At 35.8% G+C, this 20,764-nt stretch overlaps 2 protein-coding genes across 3 annotated transcripts in view; both read left to right on the top strand.

Annotated features, from left to right (window-relative positions):
• Positions 1-244: 244 nt before the first annotated feature.
• LOC306842509 (C-signal-like) lies at positions 245-12,887 on the top strand. 2 transcript variants are annotated; one of them, XM_079373430.1, is made up of 8 exons: positions 245-327; positions 431-470; positions 9,999-10,164; positions 10,808-10,862; positions 11,192-11,379; positions 11,770-11,934; positions 12,078-12,188; positions 12,290-12,887. In XM_079373430.1, exons 3-8 carry the CDS (start codon positions 10,018-10,020, stop codon positions 12,401-12,403), a joined length of 780 nt encoding a protein of 259 aa, XP_079229556.1. In that variant the 5' UTR covers positions 245-327; positions 431-470; positions 9,999-10,017; the 3' UTR covers positions 12,404-12,887. The 2 variants fall into 2 exon arrangements, with proteins under 2 accessions (XP_079229556.1, XP_079229555.1); XM_079373429.1 differs by lacking the exons at positions 245-327; positions 431-470 and having other exon boundaries at positions 9,879-10,164.
• Positions 12,888-14,200: 1,313 nt separating this feature from the next.
• Positions 14,201-20,764, top strand: part of LOC306888547 (rho family-interacting cell polarization regulator 1-like) — a 78,843-nt gene continuing 72,279 nt past the window's right edge. The window contains exons 1-2 of the mRNA XM_079446914.1: positions 14,201-14,341; positions 14,542-14,689. The gene's annotated coding sequence lies outside the window, so the exon portion shown is untranslated. The remainder of the gene's footprint in view (positions 14,342-14,541; positions 14,690-20,764) is intronic.

Raw genomic sequence — 20,764 nt, 5'->3', positions numbered from 1 at the left:
AATATTAAAAACAAGAAAACTAGAAATGCATTAGCATTTCAGTGTACTGTTAACAGTTTCTAAAACTTTAATGGATAAACTTTTAACACAAGCCTGCCTGTGTACTAAAATGTGCCATTTACTCACTAGATTTCCCCTCTCATTTTAAGTCTATTTGAGCCGCTGGTCTTAATTAAAGCTTCCCTTTCTAGTGTTTCCCTTGTTGTGTGTCCAGTCTCTGCTCTGCACACCCTCTCCGCGGGCCTCTGTCCAGCTCGGATGATGATGGAAAGTAGAAGAATGCAGGAATGTGGAGGGAGATGATAATCCCGGTTGCTCATCGCAATGGTCAGTGCTTTGATCTACTCTGCATTTGGTCTGAACCCAACAATTTCCTGGAATATATAGCAGAGAAATGAAGTTTGAATACACGTGTCTCTCTTTCACATAGGTATTGGTGACTCAGCTGACCCATAAGGTATTTGGAAAAGGTTGGTGTTTTGGTTCCTACAACAGATTTAAACTCGTCTATATTTGATTTTAATTGGGGAAATGAAATGCCTGGAGAATTTTCAAATGTCTGTCTGACACTTGAGCATGTTCTCTCCTCTGGCTCATCCATGCACTCATACCCAAAATATTTAACCTGTCAAACCAGATGTTTGTTAGATAAGTACCTGCTGAGGCTTAAGGTCTGTTGAGTGACCTTTTGCCCGAGAAGCAGAAACTCAAGAAGCAGTTTGGAAGGTTTTAAGGCGTCCTTTTTAAAATGACTCACTGTAATCTTATATCATCACAGGAAGACACGTGAAGGGGATGGGAGCTTTTGCTCCTATTAACCTGGTGTTTACAGTATAAACAGGTGAATAGGACTGTTATACTCACCCACAGAGTATAAGTTTTTAAAACCAGGTTTATTTAAGCTTGTTGTTGCTTAGGTGATGAATGCTTAAGAATGTGAGCTATTCAAGAGAGGTCTGGTTAGTACAAGTTGATAAGATATGTAATACTCCCACCTCTGCTCTTCATTTAGCCTTGTACATTGAGGGAAAAAGGGGTGAAGCTCACTTGAATTATGAGAAGTTGTTGTCATAATGACCTGATTTTTTGAGGAAGGGGGCATTTTCTGTTATCTGTCAGCGAATGGCTCACAGGTCTTGATTTCAAACGAAGCAGACACCTTCTGGACATATTTCATTGCAAGAATATGAAGATTTGCTGTACAAATTATGCCCTTTAGAGCCATTTAAGCCGGAAATAACCAGTCGGTAGAGATAAGTGACTTTGTGACAAAATGAAAAGGCAGCCTCTTAACAGGACAGATCTTAGTCACCTTGTCGTGTTATATTGAAAAGGTGCCTCATACCTCAGTCATGTCAACAGAATGAGCAAACATGCCGATCGTACCTGTCTGGAATCACAACTATTTTTTTGTTCTCTGACCACTCACAAAATTGTTCATCTCAGGTGTTTACATCCCTATTGTACCCTAAAGGTCTACTTCAGAGTGTTATGAAACACAATGATAATTCAAATCACAAAGCACCAGTGATGGTGATCTAAACATTTAAAACCAAATTAAATTACTATTTTAAATGAAAGAGTCAATGTACAACGATTGATAATAATAAGAAATGTCTCTTGAGCACCTAATGAGCCTCAGAATGGTTTCTGAAGGATCATGTGACACTGAAGACTGGAGTAATGGCTGCTGAAAATTCAGATTGCCATCACAGGAATTAAATTAGAAAATTATTAATCACAATATTACTCTTTTACTTTTACTGTTATTTTATTTTTATTTATTATTATTTTTTTTTTTTTTTAATTTTTGGATGAAATAAATGTTGCTTTGATTATCATAATAGAAACGTCTTTCAAAAAATTTTAAGTTTTATCAACCCAAACCTTTGATTAAGTATTGAGTTCTCTGGTCAGACCAAAAGCAACTAACACTTGATGAAACAATACAAAACAGGGCTCTAGTTTGTGACTAAAATAGTCGCAAATTTAACAAATGATCGAACAAGCAAACAAACAAATAAATACATTTTAATTTAAACTGGACAATGGTGTAGAGTGAACAAATGACTCTTATGAAAAATAAGTTAAAAAAATAAATAAAATAGATTCTTCAAACCTAATTTAGTGGCTTGACTCAAACTCAGTCAGTGAACTGTTAAGAGGTGTTATTAAAATTGCAACTGACTCAAACGGAACCGTGCATCATTTTTCACTTATGTCCAATGGACTGGGAACTGTTAGTTGTAATTAAAGATACATAGCCTATATAAATTTTTTTGTTTGTTTGTTTTTTAAACAAAAACAAAAAAGAAATTCTAAAAACATCTAATTTTACACAAGAGAGTATTTGTTCATTGTTTTGCATAGCGAGGTCCAATGTTGAATCAATTGTCAGAAAAGAAAACATATATTTGCAAAAAAACTAAAATTGTATTTTCATCCTTCTGATTCTCTAAAATGCTCAATATGGGGAAGCAAGGTTTGTGACATTATATGACTTTTCTTTTTCCATACAGGTAGAAATATTCTTACAAAACAGAGTGACACTGCTATGGCAACATCAGCATCAAATGGGAACTAAATTACTTCTGAACAACTATCTTTATCGAGCAGTTCTGTATTGGGTCTTCTAAAAATGTCATTTGGCTCCTAAATGTTCTTTCCTTTAGAATGGAGCTTTGTAAAAGTGGCCAGTTTGCTTACTTATATCACCAATTGTATAGTCTCTTTTATGAAGTCAGACAAAATGATCTTTAAATCCCTAACTTTTCATTTTAAGCTGTAATTGCCTTAAAAAACATATCGGTGGATAATTGATGTAAGTGTCCCTTTTGAGCACCTTTTGTTGTTCGCTCAATTTAGATTCCCAACACTACATGGTGGGGACATAAAATCTTTCGTAGTGCTCCAGACCAGGAAATGACGTAGTAAGTATAGACCCGATTTCATTAATGTTTTTTAATACAGGGACACTCAGTACTGCTAACACTGTTCACGCACCAAAGATACACTCAGACGTACAGGTTGTGTAGAAAGAGACGTGGAATGTTTGTGTGGGTTTCTGAGGTGTGTGCGCATTTATGTGTAAAGAATGCTGCCAGACCAACCGGTACACTCTTTACATTCCCCTGGCTCTTCCACATCCCTCAGCAGGTTACCAGACAGTCGTCAACTTCTCAGCTGCCTACCCAGCATTCCACAGGCTTTAGCTTAAAGAAAAAAAAGAATTCCTGGCATGGTATGATTGGCCTCTAGCTTGAGGCTAATGTGCTCTGTGCTGTCACACAATTATAAGAACAGTCTAAGCGACAGGGAAACACTTGGTCATGACATGGCAAAGTTGTGGATTTGTTACAGGAAATTTAAGGATGCCCACCTGTGCATGGCCTAGACATCATGCTCTTTAACTAGATGTCTCTCCACTCTGTTTTTTAATTAGTTGCCTGGCTTTTTGGGCAGTAACCCATTGCCATCTTACCAGACTGGCATTGTTTTAGTCAGTATGATGGAGGTACATGAATATTGGCCACTGGCCTCCCATCTGAAATCTGAGAGCTCAAGCTGGAATGTGAGACGTCACCTGGTCACCATGGTTACATATCTGTATCAGCTGCTCTTTGTCCTAGTTTGAGAGGACGGGCTGTTTTGTGTTTTTCTCTGTGAGTGAGTGCTTGTGAACAGGTATGAGAGCGAGTCTGGGACACTTACAGACTGGTTTGCTTCTCTTTTGTGTTTGTGTGTGATAAGATCAATGTGTGAATTTATGGATGACATTGAGCTTGGAAAAAAACCGTTTCAGTTTTAATGGCCTCTTTTTTGTTTACAAAAATTATGTGCATATTATTTCAAAGGACAATTGTCCATTCAGACAGGAGATTTTTTAACCCTTTGTTTAACCGTGGTGACATAAGTAATTAAGTTCTACCACCTAGTGGCCATAATGTCTACTTCTTGATTTTGCCAGAATCCTGTAATTTAAATGTCCTGTCAGTCAAAATTATAATAATAATAACAACGGGCCCATTCATTCTACTTTAATTTTGGAAAAGTTTGAAACGATTTATTTTTATCAAATGGCATAATTAATTTTTTTGTCATAAAATGCTTAATTTAAAAACTTAATTCAAGATATATTCACTGAAAACAAGTTGTATTGTCTTTCAAATACGTTTATCTTCTTTTAAGGATGTTTAATATCTTTAGTATTGTAATCTTGTTTTAATAGTAAGAAAATGGCAGCATAACACACTCTTAAAAATAAAGGTTATTGGCACAGATGGTTCAATGAAGAACTCTTAACTTCCATGGAAACTTTCTATTGTACAAACGCTCTTTATAGTGGGAGAAGGTTCTTCAGATTATTTAAATACTGTTCACACTAAGAAAAAAAATTATATTTTAAGAAATGTTGACAAACAAGTTTCTCTGGGTAATCAAAAATGCATTGCTACAAAAATCTCCTTTTGGAACCTTACTTTTAAAAGTGCAGTGGCATTGCACTGGTGATACCTGCATGTTCTTGAAATATAGGTTGATTGTTAGTCTAAATATCTGTGAAGAAAAGGCCTTTGCAAACTCAGGGAGGGATGGAGTAAACAGCGAGACCTGTTAAACATTTACTGAAAAACAAACAAAAGGAAATCCATTAAAAATGGTTACAAGATTATCCTTATTCCTTTTACCATAAAGGTTTGTTCTGATTTAGTTGTACTAGTTTACTTTAGTACATACGTGGCATGCCTATGCTATGCTATATATCAAGATCTTATCTACATTTCTGGCACTTTGCATCACGTTTCATTTGTAGCAAGTCATTGTGACACTGAAATGAGTCCTGTTTCTGCAGCTCTGGTGTAGATAAAAGATGCATTGTGACACATTTTTACATGTCTGTAAGATAAACACATGCAAGTAATGTCAAATTCGTGCAGACATTCATAAAACCTCCTAAAATGTACGGCAGTAAAGTTAGTTTTGCCTATGACATTCATTAGACATTCAGTTTCATAAGAATTAAACTCTTAACGCCTGTTATGTTTTGAGCCGTAACTAACTCAGATAGACATAAATATATGCCCTTTACGTTGCACAAGCCTTAATTTTTAGAAAAATAAAATAAATTAACCATATAAATTAATTAAACAATTTAACTACATTATACTATAAAACCAATATTAAAATGTTCAGAAAAACATCCCTGTTATTGCACAAGGCTCTGTTTTTGTTTGGAATTAGCATTTTATGTTTTATAATAATTTTACAACTTTTAATGTATGCAATAATACAAATCCATTAAACAACAACACCATTTGATTTAAAGGATTTTAATCGAGTGTCCTGCTTGAGAGCTAACAGCAGTTTTGCGGTGTCCATACCTGGCCAGTGTTCATTTGAAAAGCTGCTGGATCCTTTTGTGGCAGAGTATTCGGTTTCGGAGCCGACGAGACGCGAGACATACGGATCCATGGGCAAAGCTTTATTAAGAGACGTGATCATGAAACAGGCATGGATTCAATAATGGCAAACAGATACAACACAGGCAAGACAAAGAGTAATCCTAGGACAAGCGTAGGTCTTCGATCAGCGAGCAATATTCAACAGGGCAAGGCAACGAGATAATCCAGGTACACGAGCAACAGTCCAAGCGAGGTGCAAACAGAGTCCGAAACAACAGGCAAAGAGTTAATCCGAGATACACATGCAGGAGATCAGGAAACAACAAGGCAACATGAAATTACTAGACTTCGACTAGAACTAGAAACAAGGACTGGAAACGTGAAATGGCTCTGTAGTGTAGCTATCGCTAGAAGAGTTATATACGCTAGACCAGTGCTTCCCAAACCTGTCCTGGAGGCCCCCCTGCCCTGCACCTTTTGTATGTTTCCCTTATCTAACACACCTGATTCCACTCATTAGCTCATTAGTAGAGACTGCAAAAACTAGGTGGGTGTGTCTGATTAGGGAGACATACAACATGTGCAGGGCAGGGGGGCCTCCAGGACAGGTTTGGGAAGCACTGCGCTAGACAATACTAGAGACTAAACAGAAACACAGAATGGCTCAGTAAGGCAGTTAACACTAGGAGAGCGCTAAACGCTAGAACAATACTCTGCAATCTGAAAGAAGAAGTCCAAGGCTTATAAAGCGTGTCTGAATGGATTCAGCTGAGTGTGTAATCAGTGCCTTCAGCTGTGTGTGTGCAATCAGTGCAATGGATCATGGGAACTGTAGTCCGCAGTGACGTAAAAGTCTGTGTGGTGTGAGAGTCAATGTAAAGAGAAGACGACATCTGGTGGATTCAGTACCATATGTGACCTTGGACCACGAAACAATAAGGATAAATTTTTCGAAATTGAGATTTATACATCATATGAAAGCTGAATAAATAAGCTTTCCATTAGTGTATGGTTTGTTAGGATAGGACAATATATGGCCGAGATACAACTATTTGAATATCTGGAATCTGAGACAATATATATATAAAAACCGTATATAAAAACAATAAAGGAATAATCATAAAAAAACAAGCCTTGTGCATTATAGGGAGTAATATTTAGAGATTTTTACAGTTGGTTTGATACCTTTATCTCAAATGGCGTTGTTGTTTAATGGATTTGTATTATTGCATACATTAAATGTTGTAAAAGTATTATAAAACATAAAATGCTAATTCCAAAAACAGAGCCTTGTGCAATAACAGGGATGTTTTTCTGAACCATAATATTGGTTTTAAAGTATAATGTAATGTAGTTAAATTGTTTAATTCATTTATATGGTTAATTATTTATTTATTTATTTTCCTAAAAATTAAGGCTTGTGCAACGTAAAGGGCATATATTTATGTCTATCTGAGTTAGTTACGGCTCAAAACATAACAGGCGTTAAGAGTTTAATTCCTATGAAACCGAATGTCTAATGAATGTGAAATGTAAAACTAACTTTACCGCCTTATATGAAAATGGTAAATGTGTAGCACCTTCAGAAAAATGTGGTATTATGGTTACAAACAAGACATCCTTTACTTGGTATACATGTGGTAAATATGTAGTACTTACAAGTAAGTGTAAGGATGAGAGTTGCTGAAATCGCGTTTGGTCTCGTACTGTATCGTGTATCTTGTCAGTGTGTGCACTTGCTTGGCCATTTGTAGTTGATAAACAGGAAAGTGGGTTCAAGCGCCAGCAGAAGGCAGTGTAATGAAGTGGTCTTTAAGAGAAGCAGTCTATCAACGGAAGTTTAAAATCAGCTCGTAAGTGTATTTACTTGTCTCAGTGTTTAGCGCATTTGCCGTTGCTAGGAAACGCTTATTTTGTTTACTAGGATGAGAGTTGCTGAAATCGCGTTTGGTCTCGTACTGTATCGTGTATCTTGTCAGTGTGTGCACTTGCTTGGCCATTTGTAGTTGATAAACAGGAAAGTGGGTTCAAGCGCCAGCAGAAGGCAGTGTAATGAAGTGGTCTTTAAGAGAAGCAGTCTATCAGCGGAAGTTTAAAATCAGCTCGTAAGTGTATTTACTTGTCTCAGTGTTTAGCGCATTTGCCGTTGCTAGGAAACGCTTATTTTGTTTACTAGGATGAGAGTTGCTGAAATCGCGTTTGGTCTCGTACTGTATCGTGTATCTTGTCAGTGTGTGCACTTGCTTGGCCATTTGTAGTTGATAAACAGGAAAGTGGGTTCAAGCGCCAGCAGAAGGCAGTGTAATGAAGTGGTCTTTAAGAGAAGCAGTCTATCAGCGGAAGTTTAAAATCAGCTCGTAAGTGTATTTACTTGTCTCAGTGTTTAGCGCATTTGCCGTTGCTAGGAAACGCTTATTTTGTTTACTAGGATGAGAGTTGCTGAAATCGCGTTTGGTCTCGTACTGTATCGTGTATCTTGTCAGTGTGTGCACTTGCTTGGCCATTTGTAGTTGATAAACAGGAAAGTGGGTCCAGCTGAATTGAAATGATCATTTGTTGGTTTGGTATAATAAAGGTTATTATACCGCGGCAGCGGTCGCGGCAGTCGTCGTGTGAAGCCCTCTTAGTGTGAAGACCAAAGAGTGTAAAGACCATCGACTCTACCGTGCGACTCCACCGGGCAGGGACACCGGCAAGGGATAGTAGTAGCTTTTTATTTAATTTTTTCATTGATATGTTTATTATTGTAATGTTGTTGTTATATGCATGTGTTAATTTTATTTAATTTCTTTATTTTCTTAAATATGTGGGTAGATAGTATTTATAGAGTTGTAACTTTTTAGTTTTAGTTACTTTTTCTTATTTGTAAGTCGCTTTGGACAAAAGCGTCTGCTAAATGACAAAAGTAAAGTAAAGTAAGTAAGTGTGTGTAATAACAGTCACTTACAGGAAGTGACAGTATATGGTAACTATTAAGACATATATACGTGGTAAATATGTAGCCCCTACGGAAAAATGTAGTATTATGTGGTAACAAACAAGACATACTGTACTTGGTGTATACGGTACACTTGGTAAATCCTAACCTTACCTAATAAAAGAGGACTGTTTTTCAGTTGCTTGTGTTGGACTGTTAATGCTAAATTGCTCTCCACAACAGTGCTTACAAAGGTTGAAGAACTGGTAATTCCTGTGTAATGTTTATGAAAAATCCTTAAAGAAAGAAAAAGATTTAAAGATTAAAGAAAAATCCTTTTAATCCTTAAAACTATACTTCGAAGCAAAACTTCACTTACAGAAAAAAAAGAGGGGAGGTTTATTAGTTTAATTAGAAGTAATTAGAGAATTAATAGAAGTTTATTATGCTCACCAGTCACCAGCAAGGCTCCAATTATTTTATATCAAATAAATTTTTAACAATGGAATTTATTCCTGTGATGGCAAAGCTAAATTTTCAGCATCATTACTCCAGTGTTCAGTGTCACATGATCCTTCAGACATCATTATGATATATGCTGATTTGGTGGCTAAGAAACGTTTTTAAAAATCATACTGACTAAATTCGAACGTAGTTTATATTAAGAATATAATGATATTTTATAAATTATATAAAATATATTTTTTATTTTATTATATAATTATATTTTTCTTACTCAATAGTAATTTTCTTAAATTGTTTTAAGGATACAAGTTTATGTTAAATTCATACTTAAAATAAGAATAATAATTCAGATTTTTTACATTTTATTCATCTTATGTTGGTGTTTAGATATTTTAAAGGTGACTGGGATCACAATCATCTAAGAAAGACCGTCGTTTGGCACAGCAGTAGTATACCACAGTGATTACTCAACATTTCTTGTGTAGTTCAGCAGCATTCTTACATTTAACGTATTTCCACATCAGTCTGTGGATATGTTTGTGGTTAATTCCAAAGAACAACTTGATGCTCTAAATAAAACAGCACAAGGTGGAATCAGCAGTGTATATTTTTAATCTGTCACAATGTTTTTTGAAGATGTTCTGGAACTTATTTAGACAGATGTCCGCTATCTTTTTTTAAAAAACTAGTGTTATGCTCTGCTATCATTGCTGTGATTATGGCATCATATCAGACAATAATATAATAACAATATCCATACATTTAAGTAACTAAAACTAAGGATCTGAGTTAAAATACTTTAAAGTACTGAGTTAAAGTACTGTTGTTGGCCATAAATTACAGTCAAACGTAAGCATGAGAGGAAATCAGATAGTCAAGACAGTTCCTTCCTGTTTATGATATAAATCAATGAATGGTATTAGAATGATAAGACCTATGAATTGTTACTCATTTATCTCAGCTTTATACTGTATGTCTCATTTGTAAACTTATCTGGATTAAAACACCTAAATGAGTAAATCTAAATGTAATGTAGATGTCATTTTCTCTCTGTCAGGGAAGAAAGCAGCTTCGTAGCCTGGGAGGGACTAATAGCTGTTGCGATAAACATTCACAAACCCTCAAAGAGTTAATAGACTTATTACTCCATAACACTGATTACTCCCACACATCCAATACATACACACTAACATACATGTACATGCCTTCCATTGTAGACTGAGCCTCTGACTGATAATGGCATCTAGAATATGTGACAGTGTTCTGGTGACTGGATCAAACCGTGGAATTGGACTCGAGTTGGTTCGACAGTTGGTTGATTCACCCTCACCTCCAGTTCAGATCTTTGCTGGTTGTAGAGACCCAAATGGACCAAGATCACAGGTAAGAAACCATGCTAACACTATACAGAAAACTTTAACTTGTTTACATGAGTACGTTTGGTAAGTTATCTTATAAATATATTATTGTTCCTTATTAATAATTTTTATATAATATATGAACTCATTTGAATTAATTTATACAACTTAATTATTATACTTAATTATATTATATAATTAACTGACATAATTATGCAATTAAAATCATTTGATATACAACTTAAAATGTTAAAGATGAATTTAGATAGAAAAAGTAGTAAAAGTAAAAGTAAAAGTACTGCTTTATGTTATCTAAAAAAATATTTAAATGCTATTGTGAAGTGTTCCTGAAATCATAAAATTATGTTTTCACCGTTGTCAATGATGCCATTTAGCATAAAGTTTTTGTTTGAATTCAGCAAATGCCAATGCACTACGTGCTATGAAAAGAAATGTTTGAACTTTGTACCATCTGTACTATTCCAGTTTTACAAAGACAGCGTAGATGAGTCATTGTGGCACTGGAACTTGTTGGGCAACTCTGCTGTTTCTGTGTTGCATTTAAATGGTGAATTGTGGCATGCAATGTGTCTCTAAGATGTGTCATTTTATGAGGATGTGTATTCCTAGAACATCCTAGAAAGCACTTCCAACTGCTTGTGTTCTAGGATCTCCAGGAACTAGCTCAGAAGCACCAGGATGTGATCACGGTTGTCCAACTTGGTAGGAGATTTGCTGTAATTTTGTGGTTGAGTCATGATTCTGTTCATTAGGACTGTCGTTACCTACATTAATGGATTAGTTTACCCCAAAATTAATATTTGCTGAAAATGCACTTGCCTAAGATGTAGATGAGTTTGTTTCTTAATCAGAATAGATTTAGCATTACATCATTTGCTGATCATTTGCTTAGATTATTGTGATGTTTTTATCAGTTGTTTGGCATCCACTCACTGCAGAGGATCCATTGGTGAGCAAGTGATGTAATGCTAAATTTCCTCATATTTGTTCTGATGAATACACAAATGTTGGTTTACCTAATTACTCAACAGACACAACTAGTCCTACTAGTATGACAGAAGCCTCGAAACTGGTGGAAACCAAGCTGAAGGGCAAAGGCCTGAATTTGATCATCAACAATGCTGGTGTGAACATCCCAGGATCCCTAGCTGAAACAGGAAAACAGGAGATGGTGGATGTGTACACAACTAATGTTGTAGGACCTATGCTCATTGCAAAGGTGGCTGATCCTTCAACACTGCAAAACATGATTGTCTTACTTGGTACTTTTGTCTGGTTTTCCATGACAAATATAAAAATGTGACTTAAGACATTAAGTCTTTTGAAAAATGTATAAAAATGAAGTGTATGTTTAAAACAAGAAAAAAAATCTGTCAGTTAGGTAGAAAAGATAATGTTTTTTTTCTAACCCCACTAACAGATTTTATTTTCTTCAGAAAACAAGGCTTAAAATCATTTTGCTCCTTCTTGATTTAGGAATGTTTAGACATTTGTACTGGAAAACAAGACAAAAATACTGAGTAAGAAAATTATTTCTTGCTGTGAAAACTTTGTAACATTATTGTGTAGCATTTTCCCTTTACAGTAAATTACGTTAATTCATTATCAGGATTTCCATCCCCTCCTGTGCAAAGCAGCAGCTCAGTTTCCACATCAAACAAGCATGTCTTGCAGTAGGTCGGCTATCATCAATGTCTCCACACTGCTGTCATCCATCACCATATGCCCTGAGAATTTCTCTGTGTCTCCAATGTACCCCTATCGGGTCAGCAAGGTACCAGTGCTTATCAAGCCCTTTTACTGTAAACCACACACAACAAAACATGAACATTTCTTCAAGTGTTATTAACCAAAGACTTTATTTTACTCACAAATTACTATTAAAACTACCACATCTTGACTGTTTATTTCCTTCAGGCAGCACTGAACATGTTAACTCGCTGCTTGGCAGAAGATTTCAAAAAAGATGGCATTCTTGTTATGTCTCTCCATCCAGGATGGGTCCAGACAGAAATGGGAGGCCCAGCGGTAATAGAAAGCGCCTGTTACAAATGTGTTTTTACATTCATGTCCGTGGTTTACTTTCTTTGGCATCCTCACATTTGTCATTTTTCTCGTGGCACCCTCAGGCTCCCCTGACGACAGCTGAGAGCATCAGCGGTATGATGAAAGTCATCACAAGCCTCACCGAGAAAGACAGTGGAACTCTTTTAAATTGGGAAGGCAAAAACATCCCCTGGTGAATACACAAATCATCTTGTGTGTCATTTACACATCTTAAGATTGACATGTACTTCCACTTCTTTGTCTGAGAAAAATGTTTCTAACAGCTATTCTAGTAGCCTATAAGACATGGTATTTATTTACAGGTTCACAAAGGTTGTAATACAGCAATGAAAAATGTGCCATCATATTAGTGTAATGTATGTGCGGAAGATCTCATATAAAAACATGAAAACAGGTATAATAAAAAATATGTACAATAACAAAGAAAAACCAATGGCTGTAAGAGCTTTCCTGCCACTCCATGTCTGATCAAATATTTGGTGAATAACGTGATTGTCAATCATCCAAAACTACATGGGTACAGTACGCCCTCTAGTGCTATACAAAGCATTTTCGTGCAGAGGTTTGAAACTTTTTTGACTCTGAGACTACTCTTTTTCCATGACAATATTCAAAATCTCTTCTATTTAACCTGTTATGAACCTCTGCTACTGCTGTTGTAATTAAAATAAATAAACTAAAAACATTATGCCAGTATTTTTATTTGAAGTAGCTATCATGCTATGATAATTCAGTTGAAATTATTTAAGACTTATTTGGCCACCCGTTGAGAACCACTGGTTGAGTAACTTGTAGCCTATAATTTCCATTTATATGTCATTACTACAGTATCTGCAGGAGTTAAAGTTATGATAAGGTTTATCCAACCCATATCATCACGGATCTAGTTGTGTTTACTCATCTTTTGACTTAATTCTTAACCCTGTGAAGAATGTTATATACTCCCAGAGAAACAAAGGTAGATCTATTATAGTCATTCAAATGCTAGGAGACTTCCAGAAGAAGCAGCGGCCAATCCTATTAAATTGTTCTGTTAGATTGATTTGAGGATGAAGCTCATGATAACATGGTCATTTCAGAAAGAAATTATAGTCTATATAAAGAATATTTAATTATAGGCTATTTAGGCCTATTGGATATCTATAAAAAGAATATATCACAAGATAATTAATGTGTGTGTGCTTTGTTTTATTTTATTTTATTTTTCTGCAAAAAGCCTCTAGGCTATCTAACGGCAGTGTCAACCTCCATTCGTTTTGTAACAGTGAAGGGCTGAAGTGTCATGAATTATTATTATTTTATTTTAAATTTTTTTGTGAGATCCTCCTTAACATCACATATATTTGGACAATACTATGCCATGATAATACTTTTTTCACATTTCATATTTGCAAATCTGTAAACTAAATTCTTCAAATAAAACAAAAGTGGTAAATCAATAATAAATGATAAGATGAATATTATTGGCCCGGTTTCATAGACAGGGTTTAGCCTAAACCTGGATTAGGCCATAGTTTAATTAGGACATTTAAGTAATTTTTATAAACATGCCTTAGAAAAAAGCATTACTGGTTTGCATTTTAAGACAAAACAAAGACACTGACATGTTTTAAGATCAGTCAGTGCAAGTTTCTTTCACCTGAAACAGCTCAGATTTACATTTTAGTCTAGGATTAGGTTTAAATCTTGTCTGTGAAACCGGGAGATTATGTTTAAATTTACATTACTAATATAACTGACCGTTTGTTTAACAGACATTAGGCGACTTAATCAATCAGTCCGACAAAAGAATCAATCACGAGGATCCAGATTTCGATTCGCTTGGCAGCGACTGAAGTGATTCATTGACAGTGGTCTGGCTCTGTGCTGTTATGTTGATTTTTCATTAACTATCAGCTGCCTCATGGCGATACTCCTCTAGTCCTGTGAAAACAAGGACTAGAGGAGTTTTACTATTTTTTTCTCTCAGCTTTGAACGTAAAAGAGGTGGGCATAATAAGTAGGCGCCTCAGAGCTCGAGAGATTAAACACTCTTTAACTAGTTAAAGTCACCTGTATGCTTAGTTCTTCACACGGGATTTAGTTGCGTGGACATACCAGTAGCTACTTCTCAGGTAGGAACCTAATAGTGGATAAATAGCTTTGCTAGAGAGCATGTTTGTATTTGAGAGAGTATATTTGAATAATTATGGCATGATTTGGGTATGTAAGAGTAACGATAAAAACAACTCAACTTTTGATTATTTCTTTGAAATATCTGCTCGTTTTGACGTGAGGCAGCTGTGAGACTTCATTTCTCTTCGTTAATCATTAGTCGCTTGGAGAGGATCGGGATATTCCCGATGTTCCCACTTTACGCCGTGATTCAAACAGAGGCTGTCCAGGAAACCGAGTTTGTTTCCTTCTAGAAAGGAGGGTCTGACTTCTTGGTTTTGAGGAGAAATCGGAAAGGAAACTTTGTGGTAAGTAGCAAGTGCATAGCTTGGGTTCTGGACTATGACAGAGTGATTGTTTTAAATTGCTCATGTGAAATAATGAAATTCTTCAAATAATTTGTGAATTGTGGTGAAGCACCAGTAAAAGCTGGCCCTCTGATGTGTTTACACTTATCAATATTGCAGTATTCTGTAAATAAGTCAACCTGAATTGTTTATAAATGGGTGTTTTTCAACTATGGGCACTTTGGCCCTCTGAATGCTCTTAAAACTTTTTTCACACCATTTTAATTTCTGTGCGAACAATGGAGAATTCTGAAACAGGAGAATTCTGTCATTTTTGTCTGAAGGTTTTTAACAACATTGTAATTTCCACCACATCTCAAATAAGATGATGGATGTGGCATTTTAAATAATTCAAATCAAATTTAAATCTCAAACTCTTGTTTAGCATTTTATGTATCCGAAATACACTCAATTAAATATTTGTAGCTGTTTTAACTGTTGATTTCTTGCATAATTTGATCAAAATTAAGGCTTGATTGGAAATGACGCACAATTCAAATATTTGTAAACAAGTAGGCCTACAATGCCTTTATAATATAGGGACAATGGGGTGGAACAAAAATTCTGAATAAATATTGAAATGGTTGATATTTGTTGTTTATTTAATTGTTTTTTGTTTTGATCACAAATTTTAAACATAATAATTAATATAATTTCATCAATTACATTCATATTTATTATATTTAAATGAATTTCACAAAAATTCTTGGTACCTTGACAGAAAGTGAAATAGCTGCAGCTGATGTGCCATGTTACACTCTTATCACTCATGAAAGAATTTTTCTCCGAATTCCAGAACAAGTCAGCACCGCCTCCCGCTTTCACCTTTTTGTTCTGTTTTGGCTCAGTTCTTCAAGGGATTGAGAATTGTATTTAGTTGACTCCATTTATAGAACAGATTGGTAACAATTAAATATAACTACTATTTACTGAAATCTGAAATGTAGGCATTAACAACGCAACATAAACTTCACTTCTACCCCTCTAACTCTGATAGGTTTTCTCAGTTGGCTGCTTATACAAAATCACAGCAAATATTGTACATTTTCAAATAAAATGTTTTGAAATTGCAGGTTAAAAAGTATTAACAGAATGAATTACTGCAAATACATTCAATTGCTTTAATGTTTAATTGAGGATACAGCTGACTCACTCAACATGAGAAAAATGATAGGAAAACAGTTTTTTCTCTGTTGATCAAGCAAACCAGAAGGAAGTGCTTTTGCCCTGGGGAATAGCTTTCTATGTCACGGTCGTCTACACACATACACATTCACTATATTTATCTACACAGAGGAACAAAAGCCATTGTCTGTGCCTTGATGTTATAGAAAGTACTTAGTCAATGCTGCAGTATTTTACATACTACATTAAAACTGTGTGTCCTTCATTTACTGTAGAGCCCTATGCTAGAGTTGTGTGTCAGTGTTTTTGGCAGCTGTTCGCATAGGTCTTCTCTTTGACCTCAGTCTTGTAGTGGTCAGCAGAAAACAAACAGCCGTGAGAGGGGAAAAAAACAGGGACATGACATATTACATGTAGACATGGCTTGAGCTGTGTTTTACTCTCTGAAGCTAAAGTACAGATTTTTTTCTTTCAGTTTGTTTTTCTCACGGTTTGTAGTTTCCTCCTCAGTCTCTGTTGACTGTCACACGTCTGCTCTGTGCTTGCTTTCTATCTCTATTACTGTCCCACAGATTCCATTGACTCACACTTTAAGCAATAGTTTGCTCACTATATAATTTTGTGTTGTAAACTTTAAAAGACTCTTTACACAGTAAAACACATCTTAAAAGCACCGTAAAAGTAGTCACAATATATTTCATTTCTGCTAAAGCAATAAGATAGCTTACATTTTGACACTTAAAATGGGGAACAAATCAGAGAAAATTAGAAAACATCCTTTTTTCTTGTTCCTTTATTATTAATTTGATGTTCATTAAAGATTTAAAGAACAGATATGGATCTTAAAGTATTGATCACATCTGCAAACAGTAATGTGCAGTTAAACAACATTGAAATATTGATCAGATTTCAGGTTGATTGAGTTAATAGGAATTATAGGAATGCACAAATAGTCTGTACAAATAGATGCACAACAGAATGCGCATACACACACAAAACTTATGCTGCAAAAGTTTTTTTTTTTTTTTTTAATTCATTAAGCACATATAGAATGCAGATAATAAAGCTTGTGCAGTTTTTATGCTTCAGCGACACAATCTTTTAGCCAAAAAGTGCTGTTTCTAGGACATAAAAATCTGATTAAGGGTAGTTTTAATTGCAATATAAATCATGCAGTAAAACCCGAAAGTGCAGTCCTGCTGACATAAAGGAATATTTCACCCAAAAATGAAAAGTTGCTGAAAATGTATTCCCCCTCAGGCCATCCAAAATTAGTTTGTTTCTTTATCTGGACAAATTTGGAGAAATTGCATCACTTGCTCACCAATTGAATCATCTGTAGTGAATGGGTGCCGTGTAAATGAGAGTTAAAAATGCTTATAAAGAAATCACAATAATCCACAAGTAATTGAAATGACTCCAGTTCACCAATTAATGTCTTGTGAACCAAAAAGCTGGTGTTTGTAATAAAATCCTCCATAATCCATTATAACACTTCCTCCAGTGAAAAAGTCCATACCCACATTTGTCCTCTCACATTAAAATCCACCAACATATTTGTTTAGAACTATTTTAAAATGTTTTGCTTGTAAACGGTGCTTGATAGGGGGCAGTCGTGGCCTAATGGATAGAGAGTTGGACTTGTAACCCGAAGGTCATGGGTTCGAGTCTCAGGTCCGGCAGGGGTTGTAGGTGGTTGGAGTGAATAACCAACACTCTCTCCATCATCAATACCACGACTGAGGTGAGACCCTTGAGCAAGGCACCGAACCCCTCAACTGCTCCCCGGGTGCCGCATTGATGGCTGCCCACTGCTCCAGGTGTACCTGGATGGGTTAAATGCAGAGCACTTCCCTTTCCCCCTTCCCCTGGGAAGTCGTGGCCTAATGGTTAGTGAGTCGGCCTTGTAATCCAAAGGTTGCGGGTTCGAGTCTCCGGCCGGCAGGGATTGTAGGTGGGGGGGAGTGAATGTCCAGCGCTCTCTCTGTGTGTTCACTGCTGTGTGTGTGCACGTTGGATGGGTTAAATGCAGAACACGAATTCCGAGTATGGGTCACCATACTTGGCTGAATGTCACTTCACTTCACTTCACTTGATCTGTGCATATTTCTCTCTTAATTCAGACTAGACAACTAGTGAAATATTATGGATAGAGCCAGAAGCAAATGTTTGAAGTTAAAAATGTCTCAATAATTAATTTTTTACTTACAAACGTGCAGATTTCACTTCACAAGACATTAATTGATGGACTGGAGTCCATTACTTGTAGATTACTTGCGGATTATTGCAATGTTTTATTTGAACTCTAACTCTGATGGCACCCATTCACTGCAGTTATCATGTAATGCTAAATATCTCAAAATCTCTTCCAATGAAGAATCACACTTTCAGATTTTTCTTTTCTTTTTCTGAGCTAATGGTGAGGCAACAAGGGCAATGGCCACAGCTGAAATCTGATCATCCTTTTCAGTGCCCTGTTATGGGAAATGATTGGTTATGGACACTAAGCCACATAATTAATATGGCTTGATCTCTACATTTAGGGATTTGCTTTGTTCTTGCCCACAGGAAAACATTTAGAACCACAGATCACACAATTCTGTATACTATAAAGCATTCAAAAAGGCTTATACAAAAAAATGCTGAAATGGTATCAACTTTAACTTTAACAGTCCAAAACCAACAGTTTTGTTTATGATACTGCTCCTTAATTTCCTCAAAAAGAAAGAAACAAAGAAGGAAAGAAGTATTGTATCCAAATGTGGAAAATCATATTGACATTTTGCTTCTCACTTGCACATTTTGACCCCTCTGGTTCTAAAATGAATGGATAATATAACAAAAAATGGAAAGCAGAAAAGTGATACACTCCTGATTCCCATCAGAACAAGCAAATAAAGCAAGACAATTAATAATATTTAAGATTAATTTGCTTACACACATGATCAGTTGTAAGGAAAGTTTGTAGGAAAGTCCCCATTGTGTGGTTGAGATAGAGAGATGGCTATCGGTGGTTACAGGAGGAAGCTTTTATTGGTGCAGATGTACACGGTGGCAGATCGAGGCGGTGAGGTCACACCAGTCTGTGATGCACTTCTTCCTTCCACATAAACTTGCAGAAGCTGCCAGCATGTTATGACACACATTGCAAGCTTAAATATTGCTCATTTATGTATCAGTAGTCATGAACTGTACATTAGCAATTAACATATAAATCAAGCAGGAATGATCCTCGACATCATTTCGAGAACATTTTTGGTCAAAAGATTCCATACTTCTCAGAACAAACTCTAAATTTCAAAACACACTTTGTTAGTCCAAACACACTGAAGAGTCAGGACTAGTTAGTCATTGCTTGTTCATGTAAAACTAGTCAGTAATGCCTTACCCTCCACCTTTTCCAAGAAGGACTGGATTATGACCATAGCACTATAAGGGAGCAGAGACCAGTTCCTTAGGGATAAAAAATATCCCATGCCATCATTTGTTTTCACCCCTGAACACTATTATTTTGTTCCATATACGCCTTAATGCGCTCGCATGTCTGACTTTGACCGGAGACATATGAAACAGAATAGAGCTCTGAGTGATATGTGCAGTACAAAGACAGGAAACGTTCGGTCATTTTTCCCTCAGCCCTGCTCTGTTTTTAAATGTCTATGTTGGCCTGACGCTTCCTGATAAAAGGGCAGGTTGGCCAGTGAATAAACGCAGAAGCTTGATTCCATATCAGTATGCTGCTGATAATATAACCATTTCTTGAAGGCCTTGTTCAGTGTTGCATTAGTGCTACAAATAAAAATAATGAGTTGTTGTATGCTGTTTGTTTAGCTATTTGTAAGTATGTTCTCATTCCAGTTGGAGGCCTTCCTCTGTTTTGTATTGTCCAGTGGAGGGCAGTGTTGGATCATGATTCTGAATTATTTCAAGTGTGGTTACTGCTATTGAAGGGAGGAGTCATAAACATCATATTTGTCATATGCCACTGTGTTTCCCCATTTATGCTGTTCTTCTACACACACAAAAAAAGAACATTTATCGACAGATTTATGTAGTCCACCTCATTGTACATCTCCGTTTTTACTCTTTTTTTTTTAATTTTTTTTTTTATTAGAGAATCTAATTTAGTAATAATATCCGGCATGAATGCAATTCTACTTCCCTACTTCTGTCAGAGTCAGATGAAAGCAATTACTGTGTCACATTACACATCATGTGGGATCCTAGCTCAGCTGTTTACGTGTGTGATGTAAGTGGAAAGAGAAACAATCAGGATAAAAAGCATTTTTAGTAAATGAAAACAACTACAACAACACCTGCCAACACAATGAAGGCTTTGTGGAAAGGAGTGAGACATTCTATTGTGGGTAGAGAATGATAACACTCATCGCCTGCTGCTCAGGGAAACCTTGCTCTCTTTACTATTCCTTGTTCTCTCTTTCTGTGAGAAAATGATCTGCTGCTTGCTTGACATGTAAATGTATTTATTTTATTAATGTCTATTATATTATATTATACAGTAATTATAGGATATTATGATACTTTTGTAGCCATTCAACACATAACAAATTATCTCTGAACACATTTAAATAGGGTTCAGCAAAAACTGGACGAAGAACCCCCCCCCCAAAATTTTTTTTTTTTTAAATTTATATGTAGGTGACAGCGGCATTGATTTCATACCCAAGGACAGCTGTTTATCAATTTTATCAATTTTTAAAATTTTTTTAAGTAAAAATAAGTTTCCAATGATGGACTGTATCATAATCTGATCAAATACCAGTTTTACAATTCAACAGATATAAAGCCAAGTAAAGCTGGCTGTTAAAATGCACACTCTGCAGCGAAGATGAGACATGCTGCATCTACAATTTGTTTTGGCAGCTTCTTTCCATACAGGGCTATGAGTGC

This window comes from Barbus barbus, assembly GCF_936440315.1.
Source record: "Barbus barbus genome assembly, chromosome: 22".
Lineage (NCBI taxonomy): Eukaryota > Metazoa > Chordata > Actinopteri > Cypriniformes > Cyprinidae > Barbus > Barbus barbus.
The sequence above is the reverse complement of the archived record's forward strand: the minus strand, read 5'-3'. Positions and strand labels throughout refer to the sequence as shown.